Source organism: Dasypus novemcinctus, chromosome 8 (assembly GCF_030445035.2).
Source record: "Dasypus novemcinctus isolate mDasNov1 chromosome 8, mDasNov1.1.hap2, whole genome shotgun sequence".
NCBI classification, from domain to species: Eukaryota; Metazoa; Chordata; class Mammalia; order Cingulata; family Dasypodidae; genus Dasypus; species Dasypus novemcinctus.
Window position 1 is genome coordinate 78998682 of NC_080680.1, and position 20318 is coordinate 79018999.

Here is a 20318-nt window from a genome sequence, read left to right on the forward strand (position 1 = left end):
GGGAGGGACCTGGAGAAGGAGAAGGCCACAGGCAAAGAGTCTAGGGGTGGCGGATCCCAGTTCAGAGGCCAAGGACCCGGGTGTGAGAAGGGACAGAGAAAGGGGCAGGTGAGAATTGGGAGGGAAGTTCTCCCTTACTGCCCCACGGCTCTCATCAGGAAGGCCTCATCTGTGTGCCAAGGATCTCCTAGGTTTAGGGAATCAGTGACTCAAAGTCCATGACAGGACCTAACAGGCCCCAGTTGGATATGTCAAGGGCTCCAGTTCCCTGTCTATGGGCTTCCTCAACTCCACACAGGGACTCACAAGAAGGACACACAAGGTAGATTGGGGGAAACTCTCAGGAAGGGGTGGCTGCTGCCAATTACCTGTCCTCCGGGTCGGGCTATAAGGCTTGGCCCTTCCGTCTGAGCAGAGCTAGGTGAGTTCTATCCCTGAACCTTTTCTGTATGGTTTTCTTCTCCAGACTGGCATAGATGGGTAGGTGGGTCCTCTCCGCTTGTCTAGATCAGCCTGGGATCATTACTTGGACCTTGGGGTTAGAGTTCACCCCGACTTTGCGTCTCCCACTTTGGCTTAGCGGCATCTTGCTTCATGGGGAGTGGATTTCACAGTTTCTCTCCCAGAGAGTCTCTTAGTTCTGGCTGTGCTGGCCCTTCTTCAGTCTGTCCTAGAGGTCCTCCTTCCTCTGAGGTGGTACACGCTCACTCCTTGGGCAGGACTGGGACAATCTAAAGATGGATTTCTGCCTCAAGTTTCCAACATTTCCTAGACTCAGGCAGCACGGGGACTCTGTCTTCTGATTTTCCTCTGCCCTCCTGCCCTGAGAGAGTCCCACCATAGGAACACAGTCCCACCTACCTCTTTTGGCCCTGGGCACCCGAAGTTATGTGGACACCTGGGCCAGGCACTGAATCTCAGCTCCCAGACAGGTCTGAGCAGAGGGAGGACTCCCAGGCCCAGGGACATGGCACCCTCTCAGCTTCATCCCACTGTCCCCTTTACCCAGGGCCTGGGGCAGATGGAGGGAGGCATGACCTCCTGCTACTCCCCACCAAAGCAAGGGCCAGAGCTTGCTGTCTCAGGAGTTCTCTCCACTGTAAAGTCCACCTCTCAGTTCATCACTTCCACTGGTCTCCAAGTACAGGGACGATGTCTGCAGAGACTTAAACCCAGGAAGAAAGAAAAGCCCTCCTGGATATAACTGGGCCAGGGGCAGCCCTGCCCCTGCTCTCCCAGCTCAGATAGCCCTAGGGCCACCCCACGGAGCTTCTCTGGTTGACCAGACCTCCCTCCTCAAGCCTCAGGGAATGGGAGGAGCCAGAACCAACCTGCCTATTCCCATTTGGCTATGTTCTCTAAATTAAATAGCACGTTGAGAAGAGAGAGATAGGAAATGGAGAAGACACTTTAGTCTTTTCACTGGGCACATCTCAGGGAGACTAGAATTCCCTGGATGGGGATGGTCTTCTCTCCCACCATGCTGTCAGAACAGAGCTATGCCTTTGCAAAATTGAAGACTCAGAGTTCTTGGCTAGAATCATGGTGAGAGGGACTCGCCTGACTCTAGCTAACTGACTTATTCCCTCCTTTCCCTCTCATTCCCTCCCACCCTCCCTTTCTCATTCATTCATTCATTCACTCATTCACTCATTCATACATTAGTAGGCATTCCCTGTTTACTCCCATGGCAACTGAAGATGCAAAAGGTCCTGATCTCCAAAGTTCCTCTTGGGGAGATAACCACAGCCACAGGCTGACCAAGGCAGGACAGTGTGCTAAGTGTGCACAGTGGTGGAGGGGGGGGGCAGTTCCTACTTGTGGTGAATGGGGAGTAAGAGCAGGAGGGTCAAGGAGGTCATTCTAGAGCAGGGGTTCTTTTTTGTTCCATGGACCCTTTTGCCAGCCAGATGAAATGAATACTACTGTAATTTATTTATTGCACACGTTCATAAGTGAAGGAAATGCTAGATTTCAATTAGAGGTCAGAGAAAAAGATAAGTTGATTTTTTTCAATTCAAGCCCCCAGACCCCCTGAAATCTTTCAAGGGGTCCGTGGACCCCTGGTTAAGAACCCCTGTTCTAGAGGAAGCAATGTCTGAGGTGAGTTGTAAGGCATGGGAAGGTCTTGGTTAGATGAAGAAGGGTGAAAAAAGATGAAGACGGTGCAAAGGGGCCACATGTGCAATGACACTCAGGCAGAGTGGCCGCACATCATTTGGAACACAGTCTAAGAGACAAGGGTGGGGCCAGTGTAGCTCAGTGGTTGAGTGCCGGCTTTGCATGTATGAGGTCCTTGGTTCTTCCTAAAAAAAAAGGGGTGGGGGAAGGAAGCAGGGTCTGATAAAAGGATAAGCACCCTGTCAGTCATGAATGGACTATCTATCAAAGTAAGAAGCTTGGAATTTGTAGAATAGTGGTTATAAATAAAGTCCTAAAACAGAAGCCCAATATATGAAAGAGATAAGAAGGGAGCTGCTCTGGTAGGATCAAGGCTCTGCTTATCACTTCTAGATTTCCACTGCCCAGCCATCTAAGGATTTTGAGCAGGGGAGTAATATGGCTACGTTTGTGTCTTGGAAAGATCCTCTGGCTACAGCATGATCCATCTTGAAGCCTGTGCTAAGGCATGGGAGAGCAAATAGAAGTGAAAAGACAGAGTTGAGAGGTGCCGAGGCAGTAAAACCAATAGAATGAAACAACTGATTGGATATGGGGAAAGGGAAGAATTGATGCTGCTGCCTGGGTCTCTGGTTTGGGGTGCCCAGTGGGGCATCCACAGAAGTAGGAAATGGCAGAAGAGGAACAGTTTCCATCCGAAGTTAATACAAGCAGCATGAGAAGTATCCCGAGAGAGGTGTCCTATAGCCACTTGACTGTATGAGCCTGAAGCTTGAAGGAGAGCCAGGCTGCTGAATGAGATGCCAGAGCCATCTGAGGCTAGATCCTTCTGGAAGGGACTGCGTGAGAGGCATTTGGGGAAGACTAAAGAGGTGGTTTTGGATCTGAAATGCCATGCTGGGGCTGAAGGACTTTGGTACATTGGCAACAGGGAGCTATGAAAGGTTTTGGAGCCAGGGAGAGATCTATTTGTTCTAAGAGAGCTAGGGTCCTGTCCCACATCTCAGGCTGCTTCCCTGGGAAGGCTGCATAGGTATGGCAGCCCTGTTTAGACCCCACTGTGAAGTCTCATTCAGCAACTCAGTCCCTCTGTCTGTGTGCATGTGTGTGTGTGTGTGTGTGTGTGTTACATGTGATTCTGAGGGAAGGAGAAGGAACCATGTGTGAGCAGACTGGAGTCAGCAGAACTGCCCTCATCAGATAATTCAGAAAGAGAAGGAATTACTTAAGCAAGTTCAATCTCCTCCCTATCTGTCCCAAGGCATTCATTCATTTTCTCAACCCCACTTACCACCCCCCCTTTACCTACTCCCCTCACACACCTCCACCCCAGGAGCACACGTGTGACTTGCACATACTCACACACATATACACTTACTTGCAAACACACACACCACCCCCCTATCCGGGCATCAGGCTGCTAAGTGGAGTGTGAAATACAATTTCCATGCGCACCGGTGTCTGCTCATTAAACACTTCCCTTTGCAGCTCCCTAGCGCCTCTTACAGCCTGGCCTTTGACACTCCCTGTCCCCTCCTCCCTTTAAAGGGACCACCATTACACAGAGGGGAAGTGGTCTTAGCATCAGAGCCAGCTCTGACTTGTGGCTCACTGACTCTGTGGTGTTCTAGGCCCCCCAGTGAAAGTGCTATAGAGCTGGCTGCCCAGACAGGCCCAGACAGGACTCAGCTGACCCTCTTGCAGCAATCCCTTCTCCAAAGGCACACCCTCCCCTCTGCCCCTGCACACACTCAGCCATGGTGACAGCTGCGGTTGCAGGCAGCAGCGCCGGGCTCCCACTGGGCCTCTGTATGTGACAGGGGGAGGGGACGGTGGTCCCAGCATGGGAGGTCTGAAGGGAGCTGGAGGATCAGAAAGCTCTGAGCACCCAGCCCCACCCCTGCTCTCTGGGACACGGCTTGGCCAGGCTTCCACATCTGGCAACAGAAACTGGAGCCTCAAGCGTGTCATCTTCATAGGACAACAGCTCTGTCTCCAAAACACTTTCCCATATGTTCCCTTCCAACCCTGAGAAGATGGGTGGGGCAGGATTATTAACCCCATTTGCAGATGGAGAAATGCAGCTAAAACTGGGGTTTGGGACAGAGATTCTGGAAGCAGAAGCAAAGTGAAGGTGGGAACAGAAGAGAGAATTCCCAGAGAAAGGCCAAGCCTGGAAGAGGAGGACAGGGGAGGGGGCTGATCCTCCCCAGCCCCCAAGGCTAGCAGGAAAAGGCCTCTGCCTAGAGCCACACCCTAGGCACCCAGAATCTTAAGATAATGGCAATAATGAGGAGATCAGCTATTGTTGATTGAGCACTTAATATGTGCAAGGTTCTCACTTGAGAACTTCACAAACTTTATCTCACTTCCTCCTCACACTGTGGCATCAGGATTCCTGTGTTATAAAGAGGAAACTGGTCAATGGGTCCTTTCCAGGCCATGTCTATGTAAGGTGGTTGAGCCCAGAGCTGCCTTCTTTCCCCAGCAACCAGGCTCCTAGAACTCAGGAGTTCCGGGAGGAGTTGGGCACCTCCTCTGCCAAGTCATGGATAAGGGCAGTGCCCTGATTGTCACTGTTATCCCAGGTAGTCAGGGAGAGAGAGCTGGATGCAAAGAAGGCAGGAGAACCAATCCTGGGATTCTGGAAAATGGGCTCCCAGAACTTGCTCCAGATGGGTTCTAAGATGCAGATGGGTTCTAGGGCTATGGGAGCTAGCCCTGCCAGCTCACCGAAGCTGACTCACAGCCCTAACTCAACATCCTGGTAGAGTCCCAGAGCTCCTGGTTTGGGATGTTTCAGGTCAAGTGGCAGAAGGATGACATGGACCACAACCTTAACTTCTTCTCTGTATCATCTGATGGCAGGATTGTGTCTTGGACACTCGTGAAGGTGCCTGGTTCCCAGAAAGGGTCATGTGGGGGTGGATGGGTGGGGGGCTGAATGGTAAGGGGCACCCCCTAGCCCTGATGACCCAGCCCGATCACGAGCTGCCCCCTCCACCCCATCCACTTGTGACTGCAGAGCGAGCTGGTTCACACAGATGTCATCAAGCTGAAGGCGGAAGGCAGCACCATGGACGGTCTCGAGGGGTTGCAGGTCCACACAGTAGGTAGGAGCCCCAAGTCCATGCACACCCAGGCCTGGCCAGGCCATTCAAGTCCAGTGAGAGTCAGTCAGGGTGGTACATCCCCTTACTGAGCACTCCCCTACTTACGTTGGGGAGCACAGACACGAGTTCATGGGAAAACCTGGCCCTGTCTGCTGAGCCCCAGGCTGTTTGCCGACCCTCCCTGCCCTGTTTGTGTAGGCCCCATCCCTGTTCACAGGCCCCATTCCGTTTATGCCGATCAGGTGCTGCTATGCAGATCCAACCCTGTTTATGCAGATCAGGCCCCTGTTTACCCAGATCCTGTGCCTGTTTACTCAATTCCTACCCTGTTTATGCAGACTATATCCTTGTTTGCACAGACCATGTCCCTGTTTGCAGACCCTGTCCCTGTTTACCCTGACCCTGACCCTGTTTAACTCAATCCCTGCCTTGTTTATCCAGACCCTGTTGCTGTCTGCAGAACCCCTGGCCGTTTGCAGAATCATAACTGCCTGGGACATGCAGGCCAGAGAGCTGGTTTCTGTTTGTCTGGCCTGGTCCCAGCCCTGACAGGGGCCCAGGCTTAGTCTGTCCCACAGCACGCTGAGCCCCCTGCTGTGTAGGGGAGGTGCTGGGAGCCTCCCTCTCAGAGCTGGGCTCAGGCTGCTCCCTCTTCTCCCAAGGCTGTGGCACCGCCTTCGACTTCCACAAAGAGATCGACCACATGTTCCTAGTGGGCACAGAGGAGGGGAAAATCTACAAGGTGAGGCAGTGCTGCCCCTGTGCCAGCTCTGACAGGGGAGCTTAGAATTCTCAATAGATCCACTGCTGTCAGAACTTAGTGCCAGGTGGTGGGAAGAGGGGCAAAACACAGGAAAGGGGTTGGAGAATTGAGAGATTGACCTTAGCCCAGCATCTGGACTGTCATTTGACATCAGGATTCCATCTTGTGAAGGGAAAGGTGGTCCCAACATGGGAGGTCTGGAAGGAAGGGAAACTTCTGGGCCCTCCCTTCCCTCCAAGGAACAGAGGTGGGAGTGGGGGTTGAGGGAAGGGGATGGAACATTCTGGGGAAACTTCCCAGAGGAGATTTGAACTTGAGCTGAGCTTCAAAGTCCTGGTAACAATCAGATTCCTTAATGAAAACTGCGAGCCTCTCAATCAGCAGGATGGAACTTCATGGCGGGTTTCTGCCAAGTCTCAGTGTTACTAGGTGAACATCCTTCTGAACCATCCATCCATCCTGAAATAGCTTGGCTGCTAGCTTTTCTTAGGCCCAGAGACTCAGAATGTTAATTACAGGCAGGCTGCTGGGAGCCCCTGTGGCCCAGCCAGAGCTGGTCTGAATGCAGAAGAGGTCCCCACCCCCTCTCCACCCTTCCCCAGGGAGCCCAGGGGAAGCAAACTGGCAGGATGTGAGGGGCAGGCAGGTCAAGGTGAGAACTTGAATGGGAAATCTAGAGATCTGGGTCTGCTCCTGGCTGTGCACCTGCTCTTACCTGAGCAAGATGGGTGTTTATAACTGTTGTGAGGATTCTGTTCATGGGCTGCAGATGGACCCAGGGTTACGTGTGTCTGCCACAGGCCCTGGCCTGGGGAGTAGCTAGGCCATAACTTACCCACAGCTCCAGACCTGCCCAGGCTCGAGAAGAGGTCTTTTCTGCCTGGCCTGGAATGCTCTGGGGGTCAGGCTCCTGGGCAGAAGACAGCAGTTTCTCTCACCCTCCAGAAGGCTCTGCCACCTACCCCAAACTCACAGCCCATTAAGCTCCTTCTTTCTCTCTGGGTGTGTTGAGGGTGGGAAAAGTAGCCAGCAGCTTGGCCTTGGCTCAGACTGTGACTGAGAAGGAACCATGTGGAGTGAGGACAGAGATCAGGTTCTGATCCTGCAGGACCTCCCCGCCCCCCCCCCCCGGAGGTGGTGGCTGCTGACCATTCTCCCCCTCCTGTCCCCTGCTCCTCCCTCCCTCCCAGTGCTCTAAATCCTACTCCAGCCAATTCCTCGACACCTATGATGCCCACAACATGGCAGTGGATGCTGTGTCCTGGAACCCATACCACACCAAGGTCTTCATGTCCTGCAGCTCTGACTGGACAGTGAAGATCTGGGACCACACCATCAAGTGAGGGGGATGCCCTGGCCCTGCCCTGGCCCCATTGGAGCTGGGGCCTGTGGGGCCCTGGCACTGTGAGCCCCCTGTATCTGACCCACTCACCCCTCTAACACTGCAGGACCCCCATGTTCATCTATGACCTGAACTCAGCCGTGGGCGATGTGGCCTGGGCACCATACTCTTCTACTGTGTTTGCGGCAGTTACCACCAATGGGAAGGTGAGCCTGCTCTACCTAACCCTGCTGAGCTCCTATGGAGATAAAGTGAGGGATCTCAGGGTCTCCCTCCTGGAGAGCCCACCTGTGCCCAGGTCAGGTAGGGGAGGGTGGGACAGGAAGACTGCATTCTCAAGGGCCAGGTCCTCCAGGGCCCAGCCAAAGGAGAAACTATTGATTCCATAAAGCCTCGAGCAGGGAGTGGGTCCTGTTTGTTCATTGTGGAGGACGGAGCACGCTAGGGATGAGATCCCAGAGGAAGCAGTTACCATCTCTGAGGACCCAGGGGAGGGAGCTACAGGATAGCAAGGGCCAGCTCAATCTAAGGGAACACTGATGAGCCAGAGGTGATCAGTGATAGAAATACTGTCTGAAAGGCAGTGAGGTGTCCATCCCTGGAAGTGTGCGAGCTGAGTCTGTGGCTTTGGTGGGGGTAGGGTGGAAGGGGACTGTACGACACTGGGGCCTGGTGAAAGCTCAGAAACAAGCATTTTGTGAGCAACTTCTTAGACACAAACCCATTTTCCTTATGAACTTTGATATAAACTGAGAAGCAACTGCTGCCCCAAGGAATGAGTGTAGTGGTTAAGGCATCTCCCTAAAGTTAGTCAGTCATCTCTTTGCTGGACAGATGCTTACTAAGGCCAACAAAGGTACCCAGTTCTAGGCCAGGCCCTGGGAATTCAGGTTGCTGCTCATGGAGCCTACCTTCTAGCAACGGGAGAGAGACAACAAGCAGCAGCAGCAGCAGCACAATTCCCACAGAGCTCAGTGCTAGGTGGAGAATGAAAAGAGGGTGATGTGGGTACACAAATGTCCACAGCAGCACCCTTCATGAGAGCCAAAAAGTGGAAACATCCCAAACACCCATCAACTGATAAATGGGTAAGAAAAATGTGATATATCCATACTAAGGATTAGTATTCAGCAATAACAGGAATGAAGAGCAGATAGATGCTATACACGAATTACTCTTGGAAAACATTATGTTTAGAGAAAGAAGCCAGTCACAAAAGACCACATATTGTATGACTCCTACTGATATGAAATGTCCAGAATAGGCAAATCTATAGAGACAAAGCAGAGAAGTGGTTGGGCTGGGAGAGCCATGGGGGGAAATAGGGAGCAACTGCTAATGAGTATAAGGTTTCTTTGGGGTGATGAAAAATGTTTTGAAACTGGTTGTGGTACACAACTTGGTAAATGTACTAATAACCAGGAATTGTATTTTATTTTAAATGGGTGAATTTTATGGTGTGTGAATTATATCTTGATAAAGCTGCTATACTAAAATAAAACAAAATAGAGTGATGTGAAAGAAAAGGACTGGGTTGTCCCTTAGTGATCAGGAAAGCTTCTTTGAAGAGGTGACAGTCAAGCTGAGAGCTGAATGACCCAGAGCCAGCCATGTGAAGACCAGGGGCATAAAGGGGGATTCCAGATGGAGGGCTAAGCTAGTGCAAAGGCCCTGTGGTGAGAAGGACCTTGAAGGATTTAGGAAACAGGAAGCCAAGTGGCGCTGGGGTGTAGTGAGCAAGGAGAAGCAAGTATGAGATAAGAAGGGAGAGGAAGGCCAGGGCAAGAAATCTGGATTTTGTTTATAGTGCCAAGGGAGACTACGTGAGGATTTTAAATATTTTAAAGATAAGTCTGATTGAACATGGAGGATGGATTGTAGGAGGACAAGAGTGGAAGCTGGGAGACCAATTAGGAGGTGGCCACAGTTGTCCAGGTAAGAGTTGATAGTGACTTGGACTTAGGTGTTAGTAAAAATAAGATCGAATATTTACTGAGCACTTATATATCAAGTGCTGTCTGAGCCCCCTTACATACACTAAGTGGTGTAAACCCTGGCTCTGCAACTTCCTCTAAGAGCCTTTAACTCCTCATTTATAAGATGGAGAGCATAACAAAACCTACCTGTACAGCGTGGCTGTGAGGATTATAAGTAGGTGATGCAACATGTAACGTGCTCGCCCAGGAACTGGTATATTAAGTAAGTGCCCAAGAAATGACACCTGCTATTATTGCTAATTCTTCACAGACTTAAAATTTCCCCTAAACTTTCTATTCTCACTTCCTTTCCAATGACTGGAAAAATAGAAAGAGAGACACCGAATTCCCTCTCCCACTGCCTCCAGCCCCAGGATGCTAACCATCAGACTTCTGTTGTGGTTCCCCAGAAAGCCCAGGGGTGATTCCTCGGAGGTGGGGACAGGGGCCCCATTTGCCCTGAGCGTGCTGACACGGACCTCTCCACAGGCCCACGTGTTTGACTTGGCTGTCAACAAGTATGAGGCCATCTGCAACCAGCCCGTGGTAGCCAAAAAGAAGAACAAGATCACCCATGTGCAGTTCAACCCCATCCACCCCATCATCATTGTGGGTGACGACCGTGGGCACGTCACCTGCCTCAAGCTCTCACCCAACTTGCGCAAGATGCCCAAGGTACAGGCTAGTGAAAGGGGAGCGTGCTGCAAGAGATGAAGTCTCCAGGACGGTGGGGGATGAGAGAGGGGAGAAGCCAGGGGTGGCCCCAGGTTTCTGACTTGGGATGCCCAGGGTAAGAGCGGCATCACTGCCTGAATGGAGAGTGTAGGAGCAGCCGGTTTGAGGGAGACAGTGAGGGCAGTTTTGACATGCTGAGTCCGAGTTACCTGTGAGGCCCAAGTGGAAACATCCAGTGAGCAGGTGACTACATGAGTCTGAAGCCTGGAAGAGGCGCTTGGGCATAACTGGCTTTCAGGAAGTAGAGGAAGCTGTGGGTGTAGACCAGGTCACCCAGGCAGGGGACTCCGGGATTAGTCATCACTTCACTGGCTGGGCTGACACAAGGTTTCAGCTGCCATGGTCCCTGAGCCGGGAGCTGTGGGTCCCATAGGGAAGAAGGAATGGAACTGTGAGGGTAACTAGGCCAGCAGTTCTGCAGTCCTCCTTTTGACCTCTGGTTTCTGTTTCTGGGGTCTGTTATGATCAGGAGACCCTGCCCAGAACCCAAGAGCTCCTAATCCAGGTCATGGAGCCCAGAGCCATGACCTCAAAGTCTAGACCTCAGAGTCCAAGAGTCCAGATGAAGACCTAAGAACCCAGGTTCCAGAGCCCAGGCATCAGAGCCCCAGAGCCCCAGAGCCCATTAAAAACTCAAGAGCCCAAGAACCCACAATCCAGCCCTGACTACTTAGATGCTGGATTTCAAAGCCCATTACAGCTGGGCAAAGCAAAGAGAGGAACTGGGATTTGCTTTCTGTCAGGTTCCTGGCCAGGTACAGTTTGAGGCTAGGGCAGGGACCTGTCTCAACTACTGACAGCTTCCCCCCATGCCATTTCCCCCTCCCAAGACAGGGGCCACAGATTATCCCTCTGGTGCGACCGGGTCTCTTCCCCACCATGGCCAGGGAGGCAAGGGCTGGGAGCTCAGCCGGGCCTGTAATTGTAGCCAGCTGGGGGAGGGGGTGGACTTGGCTATAAATACTCAGAAGTCTGCTAAGAGCCTGCAGCTGTGGCCCAGAGGCTGTGGTGGGCTGCAAGTGGGTGGGGAGATGGTAGGATGGAGGGGAGGTCAGGCATGGTGTGAAGCCCTTTGCAGGGACCATTTAGATGGCCTCAAGGAGAGGGGGAGGAGGCAGGACAATTTGTGGAACAGATGAAATCTGTTGTGAATTTAATGAGAGAGACCCAGCCTTGAGCTGGCAGAGCTGGACAGCCCTCTGGGAGGATGGTAGTTACCCTTTGGGGCATGGTGGGTACAGCCATGACACCATGAATGTGGTAGATATGGGTGGGGGCCTGACCTGCCCACTCTGACTTGGGGAGGCAAGGATCCCCACAGTCCCAGCTCCTCTTGGGGCAAGGGTTGGTCATGGCTGTGAGAGCTGACTTCCCTGATCTGAGGACCAATATCTCTGAGGACCTGGGTACCTGGGGCTCTGAGGACCTAAGCAGGTCACAGCTGGGGCTGGTACTTGAATGAATTAGAGGTCCCTGTGCAATTACATCTGAGCCCTATCTGTGGTCTGTAGCTTTCCAGCCTCTCCCGGGAGGGCTTAGCCATAAAGGCCTGGACAGCCCAGCCCAGGGAGCGTCTCCTGATTGATGTCAGAACTCCAGCATGTCAAAGGCCAAGGATTATCTGTCCCTAAATACTGTATAAATGGGAAACTGAGGCTCAGAGGGGCAAGGGGTAGGTCCAGAGTCACATGGGGAGTTAATGACAGAGCTGAAGCCAGGTCCCCTAACTCCTGGAGGGTGCAGCGGTGCCAAGAAGGGAACCCGAGCTTAATTCGGGAGGGAGAGTAGCAAGGGAGAGAAAAAGACGTCTTTGTCCTCGGTCCCCAGAGCACAGAGGTAAGCTGGGTGATGACAAAGGCACTGGACTGCAAGGAGATGGAGAGACAGATTGAGGAACAGGTGTGGGGGCCACACTAGGGGACCTGAGCCTACAGTGTCAGCAGCCGGGATGAGGCCAGGAGGGGGCCTGCCAGCTCTACACATTCCTCCCACCTCACTGCACAGGCCAAACCTAGGCTGGGCCCTCAGCAGGCAAGGCTGGACAGGTGCCAGCAAGCGGTGGGCACAGGTGGCCAGGGTGGTGGGGAGAGGGAGGGAGCTAAGGGAAGGCAGGAAATGGCAGCTGCCCCAGCCTGCCCCAGCCCAGCTCACACCCCGCCTGGACAGAAGGGTGAATGGGACTGGTGCTGCTCTGCCAAGGAGCCTCTGGGCCTGCAAGCAACACACACCCCATGGTTGGTTCCAACTCCTTTTTTCTCAAGGGCCCTTCCCAGCAGGAGTATTAGAGTGCCCAGACGGTAGGGTGAGGGCTCTTCTGAGGCACAGACCCAGCCTAGGACATCTGCAAACGGGTCTTCTGACACAGCAGGCCTGGCCCCAAATGGTACCCCACCCCCAACCTGACCTGGGGGTATTCTGTAAGAGTACTAGGTGAGGCCACCTGTAGCTTTGTCCGCACCTTACTCCCTCCCCAAACATATACCTCTTAGCTCCTTGACGGGACACAGTCAGGGACCTTTCTGTGGAGAGGGTGGGTGCCCCCTAGGGCTACAGCTCTCCCCCTGCTTGAAAGGCCAGTTCCTCTGAGGGTCAGGGGGTGGATGTCTTCCCCCTCTCTTCCCAGCATTAAGACCCTATGTCCATCTGAGGTTTGGAGCCAGAGCCGGATGCCTTCTCCCAGGCCCTCAGCTGGGCCCTTGTGTCACTTAGCCTGAGATGGGGAAGGGTCATATGGGGAAGAGGCAGGAGGGGGGAGGGGGCACAGGCTGGGCAGAGGAGGCTGTACTGGGACCCAGAGAGGTGCTCATCCCTCACCATCCCTCCCCCCACCCCCACTTGTACTTTCCCCCTCACCAGGAAAAGAAGGGGCAGGAAGTACAGAAGGGTCCAGCTGTGGAGATCGCAAAATTGGACAAACTGCTGAACCTGGTGAGGGAAGTGAAAAGCAAGACCTGAAGGCCTGGCTTCAGTCCCCATCCCAGTTCTTAGACTTGCAGCCCCTGACCCCGTTACTCGTCCCAGTCTTAGCACCCAGCACATGAGCCCAGCATCTTCCCGTAGCCTCTCACCCCAGCCCTGACTCCAACACCTCTCTCCAGGACTTAGTCCTCCACCACCACTACTCCCTCCCCTTTGCATAAATAAACCTGTGTCAGAAAGTCCACTCCACGCCTTTAATCGTGCTATCACAGCTCCCTCAGGAAGAGGGAAAAAAACCTCAGGGTAGAGCCAGAGTTCCATTTATTAACCAGCAAACAGCAGGAGGACCAGGGGAGGGGCCCGGCCTGGACATCCTCCCATTATTGCCATAGGTTCCAGTCTGCTTCCCCGACCTAGAGGGCCTCGAGGCACTTAGCCTAGGGAGAAGGTGGACCTAGCTCCTGGCCCTTGGGATGGAGCAGAGTCCAGATGGTCCTGGCCCTAGCACCAACTCACAGACTCCCACCCCAGGCCAGGCACCCTAAGGCCACCTGAGCCCCTCTTCGAGCCAGGCTGGCTAGCCTCAGGGTTGCTGGGTGCAGCTCCAGGCAGGCTGGACTCCGAGTTCTGGACCTCAGGCTCGCTGGACTCTGGGATCCTGATTCCAGGCTCTGGGCAGAGTGAAGTTAGGTCCCAGAATCCCGGCTAGGCCAGGGGCCTTCAGGGCTGTAGCAGGTAGCTGCCTTCATGGCTGGGCTTCTGGGGTGGGGGTGCCTTCTCAGGACAGGGCCCAGGGCTGGAGTTGGGACTGGATTCGGAGAGGGAGTCAATGTCAGCAGAGCGGGAGTGGCAGGCCCAGCAGAGAATGACCCAGAGCAATAGCAGCAAGAAGCCTACGAGACCGTTGCAGACGATGGCAATGAGGGCCCCCTGAGAGATGGCTGCCCCCATGACGCGCAGCACCTCAGGCCAGCACAGACAGTGGGGCTGCCTCAGTGGCAAGGCCCATGCCGAGGCAGGACTCTGTACGGCCGGCCCTCCAAGGAGGCTGTCCTGTCCGCACACCCAATGATTCCTGGGCAGTGGAGATGTCCTCTTGCAGTCCTGAGCCTGTGGGGGTGAGGGGGGGGGGTAGGAGGGGTTTTGGGGTACAGAGCAAAGGAGAGGGTGGTGAGGAGGGAGGAGTAGGATGAGGCCCAGGAGGAGAGGGGTGGAGGAGAAAGCCTCCCCCTCCCACATCCCTGGCCTCCCTGGCGGAGGACCTTGGGTCACAGCAGGCCCAAATACCCCCCAGAGTCAACGCCCCCATCCTCAGGCCTGGCTCTGGGCCCCTGGGTGGGGGTGTAGCCGCAGTGAGGGAGCTGGAGCAGGCAGCCTGTATCTCATTCTCCTTGGAACTTCCAGCCCTCAAAGCACTCTGGTGGGTGGGTGGGTGGGATGAGGTAGCCCAAGGCCTCGGAGGCTGAGGGACTGTGGCCAGCATCAGTGTAGCCCGAGGGCCTCCCCCCTCAGGATTCCAGCCCGCCGGCCCAGGAGACCTCAGAGGTGCCAGCTCACACAGAGGGAACTTTGTGGAGGCCCTGGCAGGCATGTGTGGATTCTGTGTCCAAGGCTGTGGACCTGGGTGTGCCTTTCTGTAGGACTGTCCCTTCAGGTCAGGTGCACGTGCCTGGGGGTCTGGCGGTCTAATGCTGTCTCTCCGTTGCTTCACCTGGATGTGCGCCCCTGCCCCTGAATACCCGTCTTCGTGTTTGTGTGGCTGGCTCTTTCTCTGTGAAGCTCTCTTTGTATCAGTTTCTGTGTGTCCCCATCTCTGAGGGTCTGTGTCCCTTTGTGTCTCGCTTCTCTCCGAGTCTGTCTCTCTGTCTTTGGGTCTCTTGTGCCTTTCCTCCCGGTCGCGTGCCCCTCTGTCCCCGCGGATCTGTCTCTTTTCCCCTCTGTGGAGTCTCTCTGCCTCTCTGGTTCTGTGCGTCTCGTGTGTGTTTCTGTCTTTGTGTCTGTCTCGCTTTCTCCCCGGCTCTGTAAGTATCTCTCTGTCTCTGGGTCTCTGGTTCCCGCCCCCGTGGCCTGGGGCTAGAACCCCCCTTACCTGACTTGAGCCTGGCGCGCGCCCGCAGAGGGTCCGGGGCAGCGGGATGCTGGGCGCCGACTGGGGCTCGGGAGCCGCGGGCGGGCGCGCGGCGGGGGGCGGTGGGAGGCGGGCAGGGGCGACGTCCCCTCCTCCGTCCCTCCCCCTCGGCCGCGCAGCCTCCGCCGGCCGCTCCCGCGGCGGCGCGACCCGGGCGGCCTCTGCCGCGGGCGGTCTGCGGCGAGCCGGCACCTCCTCCCCCTGGGGCGGCTCCTCCTCCGCGGCCGCGGCCGCTCGCTCGCTCGCTCCGCGGGGTTCGGGCGGCGGCGGCCGCGGCGCGCGGCGCGGGGCTCGGCTGGGCTCGGCTCCGTTCGGCTGGGCTCGGCTGAGCTCGGTTTACTCTCGGCGGGCCTCTGCCGGCAGCAAAAACAGCGAAGAGCCCCGCCTCCTGGGGGAGCCGCCGGCCTGCGGCCTGCCGGGGGCGGGGTCACTCCCGCACTGCTGCTGCAGTCCGATTGGCTGACCGCGCCAGACTCCCGCGCCATTGGTCTTGCTCTGGGGCGGGGACTGTCCCTTCCCTTGTGCCGGCGAGGGGCGGGGGCGAGAGGGAGAGGAGGGCTGTAGAGACTGCTTGCTACGACCCTGGGGGCTAGGCCCAACTGTCTGCAAGGACTTTTTACACTTATCGAACCTGGAAGAGCTGCACACCCAACCTCCGAGAAGGGTCTCTGCATCCGCACATCTGAGAGGACCGTCCCACCGTTTCTGGGGAAGGTCTGTGTCCCCGACATCCGGACATGCCACACTTGGGAGAAGACTGAACCTCCTCATCCTGGAAGCCCCCTGTGCTCCTGCACATCCCACTCCCTCTTGGGAGTGTACTCCGCACCCCGACTTTAGAGGGTTTGTAGGTGACCCCACATTCCCTTGACCCCAGGAGGAGTGAGTCTTTGGACACATTTCCTGAGTTCCCACCCAGTGCTGGTCACCAGTTTATGCTTTGGTGTGCTGTGAGGGAGCCTGGGACAGAGAGGAGTAGTGGGATGAGAGATGGCTGCGTCCTGGCTGGCATAGGACCGGACATGGTGGAGAACCTGACTGTCCCCATCCTAGAAGCTCTTCCAAGAGGAAGACCAGTGTGGGCAGGGGTACAGTCAGGATGCCTTCCTCTCCCTGGCCCTTCCTTTCTGGGCCCTTTTTTCATCCTGCTCTATATATTCATCCCTGAAGCTATACCTTGTAGACTCCCAGTACCCGCCAAATCCAATCTTAACTTCCCTCTAGAATTCTTGACTCAAACAGACCAGTACCTATCAGAATTAGGATGGCATTGATTCTTGGTCCTCCCACTTACTAGCTTTGGACCTTGGGCAGATTAGTTAATCTTTCTTAGTCTCTGCTTCCTCGTCTGTAAAATGGCTACGGTAATAGGGCCTTAGGGTTGTTATTCACGAATTCATTTATACGAGACCCACTACCCCTCAGCAAATGCCAGCTGGCACACCATGAGGGCCACGTGGCTAAGGTGCCTGTCCCCCAATGCCATGAAATTCACGTAAGATCCCTATAAATCCAGATACGATCTTGAAAAGGAGAAAGGGAAGAGTAAAATAATCTGAAAGACTGAGTCATCCAATGCTACTGAATTACTTAGAGACCGTCTAAAATAAATTATTGGATCCTACTGAGTTTACCAGAGTGGATTAAATTTAGTTTTTCCTCCCTGTTACCCAGCAGGACGAAGACATTGTGAGAAAGATCAGATCAGTTATAGGAAACAAAGGAGACATATCCTTGTACATCTGAGCGTAATGTGAGTGAATTTGTGACCCAGTTCAAGGGTTCAGATTTTATCCTGAAAACAGTGGGGAGCCACTGAAGAATTTTGAGCAGAGGAGTAATGTGATCATATCCAGACATTAAAAGGATGGTTTGGACTGCTGGGTGGAAGGGGGTTAAAGGCATTTGACTGGGAAGGCAATGAGTAATGATGAGGGACTGAAATCAAGGAGGAAAGTAGGAGCAGAGACAACAGGACAGCATTGAGGATATTTGAGAGCTACCATTAGCAAGTCTTACAGACCCGTTATAGGATATGGAAGGGAAGAGGGAGGGAAATGTCTGGGATAACTCTCAGGTTGGTGACTAGGGATATTGTTTGATACTCTTTCTTTAAAAAAAAATTATTGAGGTAAAATATATGCATATATAACAAAATTTACCATTTTTAAGTGTACAATTCAATGGCATTAATTACATCTACAATGTTGTACTACTTTTAGCACTATCCACCACCAAAATTTTTTCATCACGCAAAAGAGAAACTCTGTACCCATTAAGTAATACCTCTCTCTGTCTCCTCCCCCCAGCCCATGGTAAACTCTAATCTACTTTCTGTTTCTCTGAATTTGCTTACTCTAGATATTTCACATAAGTGAAATCATACAATGTTTGTTCTTTTGTGAAAACAAAGTGTTCTGAAGGATCACTTCATTACTTTTTATGGCTGAATGCATTCCATTGTATGGATAGACCACATTTTGTTTTTCCATCCATCTGCTGATGAACACTTGTGTTGTTTCCACATTTTAGCCATTGTGAATAATGCTGTTATGGTATAACCATTCTAATGAGTGTGAAATAGTTATGGTTTTGATTTGCGTTTCTCTGATGACTAATGATGTTGAGCATCTTTTCATGTGCTTATTGGCCTTTTTTTTTTCCTTTAGGAGGTACCAGGGATTGAACCCAGAACCTTGTACATGAGAAGCAGGTGCTCAACCACTGAGCTATGTCCGCTTCCCTTATTAGCCATTTTTATCTCTTCTTTGGATAAATGTCTGTTTAAGTCCTTTGCCTATTTTTAAATTGGGTCACTTGTCCTATTGTTATTAAGTTGTAGGAATTCTTTACAAATTCTGGATATTAAACTCTTATTAGATATATGCTTTCCAAATATTTTTTCCTATTCTATAGGGTTTTTTTTTTTCATTTTCTTGATAATGTTTTCTGTATTAGTCTGCCAAAGGGTTGCCAATGCAAAGTACCAGATCTGTTGGCTTTTATAAAGGCAATTATTTGGGGTAAAAGCTTGAAGTTCAAAGGCTGTGGAAAATCCAGCTCAAGGGACCATAAGAGCACTTGCTTTAGCAGCACATACACTAAAATTGGAACGATACAGAGAAGATTAGCATGACCCCTACACAAGGATAATATGTGCTTCCATAGTGCACCTATTGGTGCTTTACAGGAAGCAAATGAGGCCTAGAAATTAAAAAAAAAAAAGGTCGCATAAGAGATGCTTTCTCACCAATGTCAGCTGCCACGTATTGAAGCAAGATGGCCACCAATCTCTGCCTGGTCTCCCCTGCCTCTCCAGGCTTCCTCTTCTTCTTGAGTTCCACGGGGCTAGCCTCTTGAGGCTTCATGCTTAAGTGATCCTGTAGTCCTCTCTCTCCTGGCACGGCTTATTTCTTTCTGGGCCTTCTATATCTGTCTCAGCTGTTCTGCTTTCTTCCTAAGGTCAGCTATAAACTATCAGACAAATGGTTCATGTCTCCCTGGGGCCTCGGCTGTATGAGCCTTCTTCTTTCAGTCACATGGCAGGATCAAAAATGACAGAGCTCTCTCTTCTTGTGTGTCTGTTTTTGTGAGTGTCCATTTATATCAGATCCAGAAAGGGGGCAGAGACTCAAACCTGAGTCATACCTTACTGACATAGTCAAATCAAAAAAGCCCTAAAAACAATCTTAACAGGTAATCAAAGTCCCCTCAGCTGAATTTAATACAATCAAAGGGCTCTCACACCCAGAAGAATAGATTAGTTTACAAACATAATCCTTCTCTTTTTTGGATTCATAAAATAATCACAAACTGCCACACCTTTGATGCATAAAAGTTGCTAATTTTGATGAAGTCCAATTTCTCGATTTTTTCTTTTATTCCTCATGCTTTTACTGTCATATCTAAGAATCCATTGCCAAATACAAGCGCCTGAAGATTTCCCCCTGTGTCTTCTTCTAAGAGTTTTATGGTTTTAGATCTTACCTTTAGGTTACTGATCCATTTTGAGTTAGTTTTGTATGTGGTGTGAGGCAGGAGTCCAGTTTCATTCTTTTGCATGCTTTCCCAGCACCATTTTTTGAAGAGATTATTCTCTCCTCATTGAATGGACTTGGCTCCAATTGGCCATAGATGTGAGGGTCTATCCCTTAGGTCTATATTCTATCCTTACATCAGTACCATATGGTTTTGATTTCTGTAGCTTTATAGTAAGTTTTGAATCAGAAACTGTGAGCCCTCCAACTTTGTTCTTTTTCAGAATGGTTTGGATATTTGGGGTCCCACTCAATTCCATATTAATGTGAGGATTGGCTTTTCCAATTTTGCAAAAAAAGGCTGCTGAAATTTTTATTAGGATGGCATTGAATCTGCAGATCACTTTGAGTAGTATTGACATTTTAACAATATTAAGTTTTCCTATCCATGAACACAGGATGTCTTTCCATCTATTTAGCTCTTCTTTAATTTCTTTCAGCAATGTTTTATAGTTTCCAGTGTACAAGTTTTTCACATTCTTGCTTAAATTTATTCCTAGATCTTTTATTCTTTTAGGAGCAATTATTGAACAGAACTCTTATTGATTTCCTTTTTGGATTGTTCATAGCTGGTATATAGCCACACAATGGATTTTTGTGTGAGCTTGTACTCTCTGTGTCTTTGTTGAATTTGTTTATTAGCTCTAGTTGCGTTCTTGTGGATTGTTTTGGGCCAATCAACTGTGGTCAAGGAATGAGGACCAAATTGACTAACATGGCCCACTTGAAAATCCTATGGATATGTTGAGGGGAGAAGCAGGGGAGGTTTCCAGAAGAGCGATCCTGAATAAACAAAATGGTAGGTGTTCCCTACAGTCCACGCCTTGTTTGCCCAACACACACACATCATTTTCCTCTATCTGTGATTCCAAAAATGCCCTCATCTATGCAATCCAGCCAACCCACTATACAATAAACTTGCCTCCTCTCCAATGGTGAATTTATTCCAGCTACTGCTTCTAGAGATTATATTATAGGACCACTATTCTTCAAATATAGGTTCACTTCATTTTAGATAATGTCCATTCATGCTCTAGTTGACCCTACATGAAGTATGACTGTGAATTCTAATAATCCCACTACTTTTGTTTGAACTGCCTTTGCACTACCTTTAGGACCACTCCCTCCAAAATTCCAGATATTTAGTGATGGAGGAAAAAGAAAATAAAATGAATTAAATAGGG

At 51.8% G+C, this 20318-nt stretch overlaps 2 protein-coding genes, 1 long non-coding RNA gene and 1 other non-coding gene across 6 annotated transcripts in view; 3 read left to right on the forward strand and 1 right to left on the reverse strand.

The window, feature by feature from the left end:
* The window catches only part of DNAI1 (dynein axonemal intermediate chain 1), a 64757-nt gene extending 51544 nt beyond the window's left edge, over positions 1–13213 (forward strand). The window contains exons 14-20 of one of the 2 annotated variants that reach the window (XM_058302006.2): positions 4925–5014; positions 5147–5234; positions 5897–5976; positions 7188–7336; positions 7446–7545; positions 9187–9274; positions 9805–9917. In XM_058302006.2, coding sequence (XP_058157989.1) covers positions 4925–5014; positions 5147–5234; positions 5897–5976; positions 7188–7336; positions 7446–7545; positions 9187–9274; positions 9805–9818 — 609 coding nt within the window. In that variant the 3' untranslated portion in view covers positions 9819–9917. Of the gene's footprint in view, positions 1–4924; positions 5015–5146; positions 5235–5896; positions 5977–7187; positions 7337–7445; positions 7546–9186; positions 9275–9804; positions 9991–12906 lie in introns of those variants that run through there. The other variant, XM_058302005.2, reaches the window with a different exon arrangement.
* Positions 13214–13273: 60 nt separating this feature from the next.
* Positions 13274–15244, reverse strand: ENHO (energy homeostasis associated). The gene is made up of 2 exons (XM_023583174.3): positions 15059–15244; positions 13274–14079 (listed from the first exon to the last, which is right to left on the reverse strand). Exon 2 carries the CDS (start codon positions 13918–13920, stop codon positions 13690–13692), a length of 231 nt encoding a protein of 76 aa, XP_023438942.1. The 5' UTR covers positions 13921–14079; positions 15059–15244; the 3' UTR covers positions 13274–13689.
* A 395-nt stretch (positions 15245–15639) lies between these two features.
* On the forward strand, positions 15640–18065 carry LOC139439504 (uncharacterized). Of its 2 annotated transcripts, none has more exons than XR_011649422.1 (3): positions 15640–15811; positions 16772–16850; positions 17767–18065. It is a non-coding gene; the product is annotated as an uncharacterized lncRNA (long non-coding RNA). The 2 variants fall into 2 exon arrangements; XR_011649421.1 differs by having other exon boundaries at positions 16775–16850.
* A 113-nt stretch (positions 18066–18178) lies between these two features.
* On the forward strand, positions 18179–18282 carry LOC111759201 (U6 spliceosomal RNA). Its single transcript, XR_002793271.1, has one exon. It is a non-coding gene; the product is annotated as a U6 spliceosomal RNA (small nuclear RNA).
* Positions 18283–20318: the final 2036 nt, after the last annotated feature.